The 12,543-nt window shown below is 37.2% G+C and overlaps 1 protein-coding gene across 1 annotated transcript in view; it reads left to right on the top strand.

Annotated features, from left to right (window-relative positions):
* Positions 1–2,340: 2,340 nt before the first annotated feature.
* The window catches only part of Pgap1 (post-GPI attachment to proteins inositol deacylase 1), a 76,032-nt gene continuing 65,829 nt past the window's right edge, over positions 2,341–12,543 (top strand). Inside the window, exons 1-2 of the mRNA XM_047544779.1 lie at positions 2,341–2,695; positions 9,961–10,114. Of these exons, the coding sequence (XP_047400735.1) occupies positions 2,549–2,695; positions 9,961–10,114 (301 nt within the window). The 5' untranslated portion in view covers positions 2,341–2,548. The remainder of the gene's footprint in view (positions 2,696–9,960; positions 10,115–12,543) is intronic.

Below are 12,543 nucleotides of genomic sequence, written 5' to 3'. Positions count from 1 at the left end.
GTTCTTGAGTAAGCAGACTCCCTTTTCAATCTATAACTTAAATCCTTCCCTACATGATTTATAACCCTCTGCACTAATTAGTAATTCTGTTAGGGGACAGAAAGGAGTGAATAGTGTGAACACACAGTTAAGAGAATAATTCTATAAAATAGACCCACTGTGCTGACCTGCCACATGCTTTCTTTTCCAAGAAGTAATTTACCTGCAGCCCTGCCTGGCCTAAGTGGACAGAATATGTCACATTCCTCAGCAAACTACCTATTAACTGTAGGAGAAATGCAGGCCCAAGATAATGTCAATGAGAGGACTACAGGAGATTTTTGTGACCAGATCCTAAAACTCTAGAATATAAGGATCCAATTAGAACCTGTTAGCATGGATGGGCCAAGGTGATCTAGTTGCCGTGACAGTGGGGCCTTGAAATTCTGAAGTATCTTGCTGTCAGTTAAAAGTCAAGAGGTGGACCTGGGCAGGACTCTTCGGAGACTTCTCTGGGATCTTCAATAAAGCTGGAGGCACATTGTCCCTCTCCTCTCAGACCCATTCTCTGCCTTAAGAGTCCTCTTACCCTTTTTCTATCCCTTCAGTAAACTCATTCCTATTACTCTGAGTGACATGTCTGAAATCTTTCTGACTTGGTTGCAAGAGTCGGGATTTGAAGAGGGGTTTTTGTGTTTCTCAAAAGGCCCCAGCTCTGTAACAATTCCATCCCACACTCCCAAGTGCTCTCTTTTGTGGATCTAACAATGTCAAAAGTCTATAGTATATCCTCTTTATCACATTTATCTTTAAATGTTGTACTTATTGAAACAGGTTTTTCTTGATAATCTAGTCATGTTGTTGGTGTTATTTTACAAATTTAATACACTCTATTCTCATCAACAGAATATAAAAGATATTCCCAAGTGAACTCACCACCACAAGAATTTCATACATAATGCATCCCAAATACACATTACTTAAGGATTACTCTGTTGGTCACTGTTACCCACAGTTCCCACCTAGTCCCCCCATTCTGGTCCCTCGAAATCATTTCCATATGTAAAAGAAGCCTACTGCTGCATTTCCCTATTTTTTTTCTTTCTCCATCAATATTCCACATCCAATAGCTAGCTGAATTTGTTTAGACTTGCAAACATTTCTGTGTAAGGTAAAGAATACCTTGACTTTCATGATCATTTCACCTTTCTGTGTTTTCTTAATGTTTTTATAACATGGGTGTGTTATAAAAAAATAAACTATAGGCTTCCTTTTAGTTTTAAAATTCTTTGATTTCATCTATCAGAGCCAAACTTCCTTTGCCCATAAAATGTATCAGAAAATAAACCCTAGTGAAATGAAATTCAGTTAATGCCAAAAACCATTCACAGACATATTTACCCCATCTGCTGCTGGGTCAGTTTCAAAGACTGCTGTGGTGTCTTTCTCCTCAAAACAGTCTAGTGCTTTGAAGCTGCTACACGTTATGAATGGTTTTGAGCTGTTTTTTTACCCCCTCCTTTGTGCAAAAACCAAAATGGAATTCTTCAAAATGAATTAAATCACTTGAGGGTATGAGTGGAAGTTTGAGCAAAATTGCCTCCTCACATTAATATGGAACCAATTCCCAAAGAAGTGGAGGTTCTAGGGAGCAAGGCAAGATAGCATCAACCTACCTGAGCAAGCAGATACCTGTTGGGAACACAGTGTTAGTGGACATTTTCATAATGTATTTTCAAGATTAAGGATGCTTTTTGTGATTCAGGTTTTCATCTTACACCAAAAGCAAAATCCTATCTGACTGCTGGTATCTTCCACCTCCTCCCTACCCCCCGCCCCGTGGCTTTTAAGCCCCCTTATCTACAGGACCTGCGACGGAGATCAAATATGGGGGGAAAGCCATTAGTTCCCTTCTCAAGCCAACTAGTCCAGAGAGCTGTGAATGTGAGTTGCCACTGGGAGAACTAAAATTGTGGAGGCCGGAGGCATTTCAAAATTCAACGGGAAGGGCTTTTAAACTGCTGCTGGGAGAGGTGTTTGCCAGGTGACAGTGATGATCAATTGGCCTTAGATGTCCCTGCTCCCCTCGACCAGACCGCTCACGGTCATGAATAGGCTCTTAGATCTGGGCTCCATCCCCCTCCTCAGGTTATTCCATTTGGAACGCACTCCAGCCTTTCTGCCTGCGCGCCTCCCGGGCTCCCATCCCCCTCTCTTCTTTTCTTTCCCTCCCCTTTTCCTTTTCCTGGCCCCCTCCCCTTTTCCCCTATACCCTCCAGCCCAGCCCACTCCGCTTTCTCGCTCCTCTCTTCCGGCAGATTCGTGCTCCCGCTGCAAACACCACCCACTCCCAGTTCTCCGGGACTCGCCGGCCCGAGGCGCCGTGGGGTGGCTGCGCGCAGGCGCACTGCGCGGCGGGCGCGCGGTCTGGCCGGCTACGCGCAGGCGCGCTCTGCTCGGCTGGCTCCGGCTGGGGCGGCCCGGAGTCTTCGGCTCGCTCTGTCAGTGCTTGCAGCCCCGCGGCAGCGGCGGCGGCGGTGGCGGCGGCGGCGGCGGCGGCAGCTCCACCATGTTTCTTCACTCGGTCAACCTCTGGAACCTGGCGTTTTATGTCTTCATGGTCTTTATGGCGACCCTGGGGCTGTGGGATGTCTTCTTCGGCTTCGAGGAGAACAAATGCAGTATGAGCTACATGTTTGAGTACCCCGAGTATCAGGTAAGGTTCCGCCCTCACCTAGATGCTCAGAGGCTGGGACCGGACGCCTGGTCCTCCAGTGCGCTCCCCTGCCGTGGCTTGCCGCGCCTCTGGGCCCCGCGTACCCCAGCCTCGCATCTGTTTTCTCCGCCCGGGAGGACTCTGCAGACCTCCTCGGACCCCCTTACCTGCCCTTCGCGCCCGCCCCTCACTGCAGGGTGTTTGACAGGCGGTTTCCCGAGCGTCCTGCCCGTCCGTACTCACTCCGCGGTCGCTTCCCTTCGCCCTCCCCAAATCCTGTGCACCAGCTCTTCTCCCGGCGGGGCCCAGCCCTTCCCCCTGATCCCAAACCCAGTTCTCCTCGCGTTCCTGCCTTAACAGGTGCCCCTGCACCCTTCTTTGCTCCCCATGCACTTACATTCTTCCTTTCGCGCCCAGTGATAGGAACGTCAGGTTTCGCTTTTCTGAGCAAGAACCGAGCGTCTACAGAGTGTGTCTTGGCTAGATAGTTCCCAGGGCTGTTTTAGAGGCTCAAGGGTTTTACGTCTGGGTGAAAGAGTAACCTGATGAGTAATTAAACTGGAAACTACTCTGGTTCCCTCCTGTAGCGATTTTTGCGGATCCACCTGTTTTGTAGATTGGGTGTCGGTGCGCTCTTATGCACACCTGTTTTCATGCTTGTCGCCGGGCAGTCTGGCCTTACCAGTTGCATGAAAAATCTATTCATGGTATTTATTTTGTGTTCTCACCTGTGTTTGCGGTTTAAGAGAGGCTCGGCCCTTCTCTCACCGCCCCCCATCTTTTCCGTTCCATTTTGAATGTTTTCAGTCAGTCGCTTCATTAGTTTGGCATAGTAGAATCTAGAATTTCATTCATGACCAGCTGTAAAAAGAGGTGACAAATTACACAGCTGTCCAAAGAAATTTCTCCCGAGCGATTCTTTTATTTCTAAATAACTCCTATAAATGTGTATGTACCATAATACATATTGATAAAGTACATTTTTAGTATGCTTTTAAAATCATAGTAGATTTTTTTTTCCTTTAGGGTGATGAACAATGCAAGACCAAATTGTTTCTGTGTGTGCAGGTTATTATGGAGAGAGCATGTAATTTGATTGCATTTGCTGTTATTTAGATCTTAAAACTTAAGGTTTAAATTGCTGAAGAGCATCCTTTCCACATAGGCAAAATTCTAGTAAATCTAGATTTTGTTTTGAGATCCTTACCTTGTTTTGCACAAATAGTTATAAGAGAGTGGGAACATTGAATTTCAGATGCTATTGAAAGAGATTTTAATGTTACTGCTCATTGTTAATTTCTACGCAAATGACCTGGAATATGCTGGTTTATGTTTGTCAGCGTCTAATAGTGAAATACATGGTTTTTTAGTTTAGTTTTTTAAAACTGGAAGTAGAGCTTATTATAATCCCTTTTCATTGCCTATGGTTTAATAATTAGAAAACTCCCAATAGTAATAGGTCACTTCAGTTTTGTTATACATTGAAGACTTTGATTAAAATAAAATCTTCTTGGAACAACCCAGTACTAATTCCCATTCACTCGATTGCCCGCAGTTATTGAAGCTATTTTAATATTGCAATAGTAGAAATTCCTGTTTGGAAGAAAGCATACAGACCTTACAGATTAATTTTCTGTCTCATGAAATTGACTGGAAAGAGAAAATGAGTGTAGCTAATGCAAAAGAGCTTGTTTGGCTTTGTTGTTGCTGTCCAGTAGTCGGTATTTAGTTGTTTTGGTTCAAATTACCTTTGGGGGTTATATATTTCTGTCATTTTATTAGTACAATAATAATTAAAATGACACGAGTTTTTGATAAACATTTTTAGAGATTTTATTTTTATGCTCTAAAAGGCTGTGTTAATTCACTATAGTATTTGTTTGATTTTTATTTTGCACAAGTTATGTTATTTTGCAAATACAATTAAAACCTGCCTATAGAAATGAGTTGTTTTGAATATAGTGAGATTTTTAGATAAATGAAGTTATTCTATTAAGAATCAAATGGTTTTTATGTAAATAAAGATGTTCTTAAACTATTTTACATATTGCCTGATTTTAATTATATTTTTTCTAGCTTTCTAATTGTTCCTTTCTAATTGTTCTCCTGTTGATATCTACATGTAGCATGTCCTAGTCTATGGGTTTTCTTCTCTTATGCCATTCTTTTTTTACTGCTCATTGCATCTTCTTCAGTCAACCAGCAGAGGAAATGGAAAGGTAGTTGAAACACAATCAAATTTACTGTCCTTTTTTTTTTTTTAATGTGGAACAGGAGTTTTGAATTTAAATTTGCTTATCTCCATTCATCCTCTACCTATTTTGTAAGATTCACTTTGTCAGAGTTAACATTTCATGAGCATATCTTAAGTCTACCAGGCAAAATACACATTATTCTTTAAAGTTTCTTGATGATACCAAGGCAAAACTTAATTGGTAGCAATATTTTTAAGCAGATTGTAAAATTTGGTAAGAAATATGAGGGTTTTTTTCTTATAAATTTGTTTGATTCTCTTCATATATATGACGCAGTGGTTGCTCTCTGAAAGGAAATGTTGATATTGAAAATCTGTATCATATTTAACGTTATTAAGTATGATGTTTATGTAGAAAGTCATTTATTAAATGATTACTGTATTCCAGATATATCTAAATACTTAGTGTGGGAGGGAATTAGTCATAAATCAGTCCTGTGCCTTTAGCTTACATTTTTATAATACAAGGAGGTGGTCAGGAATGTAATGTATAGTTACAAGATAATGTGTCATAATTTCACTTTAAGATAGTTTATACAGGACTCTTTGGAGAAGAGAAAACATCCAAGCTTGTCTTGGGTATTCAGAGGTTTTAAAGAAGATGTAGTGAATTTGGCATGCAGGATGTGCAGTCCATGAAGTGCAGAAATACAATCGCAGACTTATATAGCATATATGAATGAAAGAAGGCACCAGTACACATTGCATGAGTGGCATTTATAATATATTATCATTTATGTAATAAGGGTGAAATAATGTATACATATATTTGCTGCTATATGTAAAATATTTCTAGAAGCACAAACATGCAGTTAACATTAGTTGCCTTCTGAGGAGGAGTGTTGGATAGCTGAAGGACCAGAGGTAGAAGAAATTCTGTTAAGTGTATATCCTTTTGAATCATTTTTTTTTTTAAATTTAAAAAATTTTTACAGACTGCATTTTGAGTCATTGTACACAAATGGGGTACAACTTTTCGTTTCTATGATAGTACACGATGTAGATTCACACCATTCATGTAATCATACATGTACATAGGATAATGATGTCTGTCTCATTACACCATCTTTCATACCCTCCCTCTCCCCATCCCCCTCTCATTTCCCTCTGTAATCTAAATTTCCTCCACTCTTCTCTTACACTCCCTCACCCACCCACCCCCATTATGTATCATCATCCACTTATCAGGGATTTGGCTTTTGGTTTTTTGGGACTGGCTTATTTCACTTAGCATGATATTTTCCAACTTTATCCATTTACCTGCAAATGCCATAATTTTATTCTTTAGGGATAAATAATATTCCTTTGTGTTTTTATACCACAGTTTCTTTATCCATTCATGTGTTGAAGGGCATCTAGGTTGGTTCCACAATCTAGCTATTGTGAACTGAGCTGCTATAAACATTGATGTGACTGCGTTACTATAGTATGCTAATTTTGAATCTTGGCTTTTAAAAATGTCTTAAAAATAAATTTAAAAACGTGGCAAGTTATGAAAAAATAGGTGAAAATAATTAACGCAAGATTTGAAGATCTCATTGAATTTTCATTATTTTTATGTACAGTGAGAAAACACATAAGATGTATGTTTTAGTAAGGTATTTCTTGAAAACAGTATGGACTTTAGATTGTGGACTTTAGTAGGGGAATTGTGACAGAGAGGAACCAGTCTGAAAGATTCAATTATCCTTGATGTTTTTTTCTCCTCATCCCCTACCATAGGACTTTTCTGAGGGATATCATGAGCAAAAGGCTAAGAGCCCTTGTAAGAACTTAAAAACTGCATTCGATATTTTTTTCCCTTTTCGTTAATTATGAAGATCAAAATTTTATTGCAGTTTTTAAAAAAATATTATTTATTTTATTTTATTCATTTATTTATATGCGGTGCTGAGAATCGAACCCAGTGTCTCACATGTGCTAGGCAAGTACTGTACCACTGAGCCACAACCCTAGCCCCTGCAGTTTTTATTCACAATTAAAAGATATATATCCTACTAATTTATATATTCATATAAGAATTTTAGTTTCTTAAGTCAGCATTTTTCTAGTACTAGGAGTTTGTTAGACTTTTGTCTTTCGAAAGGGGATTAGGTTATAGATGAGAAGGACTTTGTACCAAGGCAGAGTCAAAGAAGGACAAACAGCCCCAACCAGGGGCAGAGTGGTAGAGATAATATTTAAGTGTAAAGGTAATTGATCTTAATTTAATGTTCTTTTTTTGGAGTGAACGGCTGCTCATTTTAGATAATCGGCATAAAACAATCAATTTATATCAGAGTCCTGCCGATATATTTTTTTCATAAACCCATTGATCCTCTTCAGTTTTCTCATCAGCACCATTTTTGTATGCCTGTACTTTTTTTGTTAATCTGTTTGGTTATTTTTCCCTGTATCTTCCTGCCAGTCACTTCCATCTTGATCTCTGGAAATGCAGTTCTGCCATTTTCCTTCCGCTCCCACCATTCTTGCCTCTCTGTTTTTGTCTATTCTTCCCGAACCCCCATTTGTATACATTTTTTTTTCCCCCCAGTTCTGGGGATTGAACCCAGGGCCTCATGCATGCTAGCAGGCAAAGGCTTTCCCACTGAGCCACATTCCTAGCCCTGCATTGCTATTTTTAAAAATGCTTTTTCTCACTACAAAATTGCTTTTATAATAGTATATTATGAAATATACCACATATATTGTTTTACTTGCTTTTCTCTCTCTATGAAATTAAATGTTTTTAAATAACAGTTTTTAAAAGTACAGTTTTTAAAGAACAGTTTCCTGTTCCTCTGAGTTAATTTTTCAACTAATTCAGAACTTTGTTTAGCTACTGTACTTAAGAGAATAATGATCTAATACACATGAACTGTTATATCAAGTTGTGTATTTATTTGGAAGGACTTAAGAAATATTTCTTTGTTTCCTTAAGGGTTTCTTTTTGCTTGATATATATCTGAAGAAATAAAATGTAACTTTTTCACTTTGATTATATACTGTTTGTAGTCAATGTTGGGAGTGATTTGAATTGAGTATCCATATACTTATAAAACAAATAGTGGGGTTAATATTTCTGTAGTTTGAGTATTTGGGGAGATAACTAAGGATGCTAATTTCTTAAACAAACAGTTTCTACAGATGTTTCCATGATATAATTGGTATAGATTGTTTATGGTAGGTAGTATCTGCAAAGGAATATTCAGGAATGTGCATGAATGATCAGATTCAGCGTTTTTGAACAATGGGATTTTTCAGTAGTCATTAACAAACATTTATAGTTTTTAAAATTCACGTAGTAAAAATTTTTCATCAAACACATATGTATAGCATTGCTAGATCATTAATCTATTGATATCTACTTAAATCTTTTATCCATTGTAATTGGTTTATTTTTAATGGCTTCTATCCTTAAAAACAAATATCCTACTCCTCGGTTTGTACCCAAAGGACCTAAAATCAGCAAACTACAGTAACACAGCCACATCAATGTTTATAGCAGCTCAGTTCACAATAACTAGATTGTGGAACCAACCTAGATGCCCTTCAACAGATGAATGGATAAAGAAACCCTGGTATATATACACAATGGAATACTGTTCAGCCATAAAGAAGAATAATATTATGGCATTTGCAAATAAATGGATGGAATTGGAGAATATCATGCTAAGTGAAATAAGCCAAGCCCAAAAAACCAAAGGCCCAATGTTTTCCCTGATAAGTGGAGGATGATATATAATGGGGGTGGGGGTGGTGAATGAGAGAATAATGGGGGAACGTTAGAATATGTAGAAGAAAATGAGAGAGAGGCGGGTATGAAAAATGGTGGAATGAGACAAACATCATTACCCTATGTACATGTATGATCACACAAATGGTATGAATCTACATTGTTTACAACCATAGAAATGAAAGTATGTACCCCATTTGTGTACAATGAATCAAAATGCAGTTTGTAAAAAATGAAAAGCTAAATTAAAAAAATAAAGGGCAGAAGAGTTTATACTTTGCCTCTTTTATAGATGCTTACACTTTGGGGATGACAAGACCCAATTTATATTACCCTGAAAAAAAGTAGCCAGACAGTTGAGAGGCAAAGACAGAAGGATCACAAGTTTGAGGTCAGCAGGCACTAAGCAACTTTATGAGACCCTGTCTCAAAAAGAACTTGGACTGTAGCTCAATGGTAGAGCACTCCTGGGTTCAATACCTAGTACCACCACCAAAAAAAGAAAAAGAAAAAAAAAACCAATTATGTGACCTTCTGGCTTATTTTGTATACAATTATACAAAATTATGCACTAATGTTAATTGTAGAGTAGTTTAAGGTTTGCCTGACAGACCACGCACCTGGTTCATGAAAACTGGAACAAATGCTAATTCACTGGAATGTTTATGATAAGAGGAGTGTACACATTTTTACCAAGACGTGATGATAAAGTTCAGATTAATTTGTTAAAGGATGTTGTATTTGTGAAGTGTATTAAGTTGAGAAGTCAGAAAACTGCACTGTAAATCAAACTTAACTTTCCTTTGAAGATGTAACAGCTGGAATATATAGTTGGGCCTGAGTAAAAGTAGAGACGCTACCAATCAGTTTAAATGGCAAAAATAATTGATTTGGTAATGGAAAGCTTTTATCACTTTTAAGTATAATTAGTACTGATTCTAAATTAAATGCATTCCAATTATGTTAACATGGAACTTGCTGACATGTACCAGTGCTTTTCTGCTATTGTCATGGGCTCTTTTGACCAATAAGCATTTATTAGAATTTCAGGTAATCCCATTTTCATGCTTTTTTGAAGATGACATGATTCAAAATTAACGTAACTCAAGAATAAGTCCTTATTTGAATAAACTGTAACTCAGACTTGTTTTCTATGTTGTGTGGTTTTATCATTAATATTTTTTATTTTGCACTATTTGAAAGTTGTGTAATTCAGAAATGCATATGAGTCTGAATTGTGTTAATAAAGCTAATTAAAGTGAACCTGCTTTGTTTACATATTTTTTTTTGCTACAGAAAATAGAACTTCCTAAGAAATTGGCAAAACGGTATCCAGCATATGAATTATATCTTTATGGAGAAGGATCTTATGCTGAAGAACACAAAATTCTCCCCTTGACAGGAATTCCAGTTCTTTTTCTTCCTGGTAATGCTGGAAGTTATAAGCAAGGTAAGTACTGGAAGTAAATTTTGAAAGCTATAAAATTCAGGAAAGCCAGGTGTAGTGACACATGCCTATAATCCAACTTACTCAGGAGGCTAAGACAGAAGGAGCACCAAGTGTGAGGTCAACTTGGGCAGCTTAGTGGGCCTCTGACTGAAAATAAAAATTAAAAAAGTACTAGAGGTCTAATTCAGTGGTAGAGCTCTCCTAGGTTCAATCCCTAGAACCACGAAAAATATTTTTAAAAAAATCTTTGTTAAAGAATTCAAATCCTACACATACTCTGTGAATCAAATAAAATGAATGAAATACTTACTCTCTTAAGCATTGTGTTAGGATCATTGGGAAACCCCAAAATGATACCACTGGGAGAAAGTACATGTGAGAACTGGAAGAGTTGGAAGACTACTTTGCAAAGAGTAAGGAGATAGAATGGAGTGAGATAAATAGATTATATAGATATTCAGCAATCAGCAGAAGAAAACTTTATGTTGGAAATGGAGGATAAGAGAATAGAACCTAAAGCATTGATTAGAGGCAAATCATTACAGTAATTTTTATTGTACCAAACAAGAGAGGAGATTGGTTTCTTTCTTTTGGAACTATAGAGAGAACTGGAAATATTGAGGAGAATGCAGAAAAGTGAAGAAAGGGGTTATATACACAGATTCCAAATTCATTAATTTCTAGGGGAATGGCAATAAATTCTGGCTTAATAGCCAAGTATGCAGATCTGCAAATAATTTTGTTTTCAAGTAAAATCTACTTTCTTTGCTGTTAAATAGACTGGCATTGTTATATAATGAGACTAGATTTATTTCAACATGTTCTACAATTACTTATGTATTTATTCATCTAGCAAATATTTATGGGATACCTAGTATAAGAAGACAGTATTCTAGGTGTTAGGGATCCAAGGCAGACCAAGACAAAGACCCTTCCCCACCAAATGCATATTCTTTTTGGGAAGACAGTCGTCAGATAAACTTATCAGTAATGTTAAAAGTGAGAAAGAAAAATAAAACAGTGAAGAAGATACAGGATAATCAGGGTCAGGAGATGACTAGTTTAGGTGAAGGGCGTGGTGAGGATATGACATTTGAGCAGAGGCTTAAATGTAGTAGAGAATTGGATGTGACTGTGTGGGGGAAGACTCTGAAGCAGGAACATGCTTGGTACATTCCAGGGCATTGTGACTAAAGAAAAGTGAATAGAGATGAGAATGGAAAAGTATCCACTGGTTCTATCATATAAGCTGTGGGAAAAAGTTTGAAAATTTATGTGAGGAAGGTGGGAAAGTTGGAGGATTTTGGATAAGAAATTATATAATCTGATTTTGTTTTATTTATTATGTTTGAAATATTACATGCATACAAGAAATCTATAGAATATATATATTTGGTTTAAAATTATTACAAAGTGAACAACTGTGGAACCAAAACCCAGGTCTAGAGCTAGAAAATTGCCAGCCTCCTGGAAATGACCTATACGCTCTTTATGATTAAAATCCCTCCCCTCTTTCCAGACATAATCACAATCATAACTTCAGGATAGTAATATTTTTAACTTTCTTTAAAGTGCCAATACCTAAATATTCATCCCTATTATCTACCTATTTTAGACTGTTTTTAACCTTTGTAGCACATAATCATTCAGTATATATGCTTTTGTTTCTGGCTTCTTCCACTCAGCATCATCTATAAGATTCATCCAAGTTATTGGCTGAACTATGATCTGTTTACTTTCCTTACTCTATAGTATTCAAATAATGAGTGTTCTTTTGCATGTAAACACATAAGAGTGTTAATTCCATGTTGCAAGTCATGTATACCTTCTTATTTTTATGCTAACTTACATTCTCATAATCAGTACATTATACTTCCTTTTGCTCCACAGTTTGATAATATTGAAATTGTCAAATTTAAAAATTTAATTCATTTGAAAAATGATTCCTCTGGCTTTGCTATGAAGAGAATATGCCATTTAAGCATGAGTAGAAGTAGGAAAGCTACTAAACCTCATTAGTCATCAGATACATGCTAGTCAAAATCTTACCTATTAGGATAGCTGTAATAAAAATGGCAGATAATAACAAGTGTTGGCAAAGCAATTGTAATCCTCTTACATTGCTGGTGGTAATATAAAATGGCACATCCACTTTGAAAAACAGTTTGACAGGTCCTCAGAATATTAAATATAGAGCTCTTATATGATCTGACAATCCTACTCTTAGATGTCTACCTAAGAAAAATGAAAATATACATCCACACAAAAATTTGCATATGACTATTCATGACAGTACTATTCATAGTAGCCTAAAGGTGGGAGTGATATATATGTTTTATCATAGGTGAACCTTAAAAACATCATGAGAAGTAAAAAGCCAGCCACAAAAGACCACATATTATTCAATCATACCGTTTATATGAAATGTG

The sequence above is a fragment of the Sciurus carolinensis genome, chromosome 3, assembly GCF_902686445.1.
Source record: "Sciurus carolinensis chromosome 3, mSciCar1.2, whole genome shotgun sequence".
Classification (NCBI taxonomy): domain Eukaryota; kingdom Metazoa; phylum Chordata; class Mammalia; order Rodentia; family Sciuridae; genus Sciurus; species Sciurus carolinensis.
Note: the sequence above shows the minus strand (reverse complement) of the source record. Positions and strands in the feature narration are given on the sequence as shown.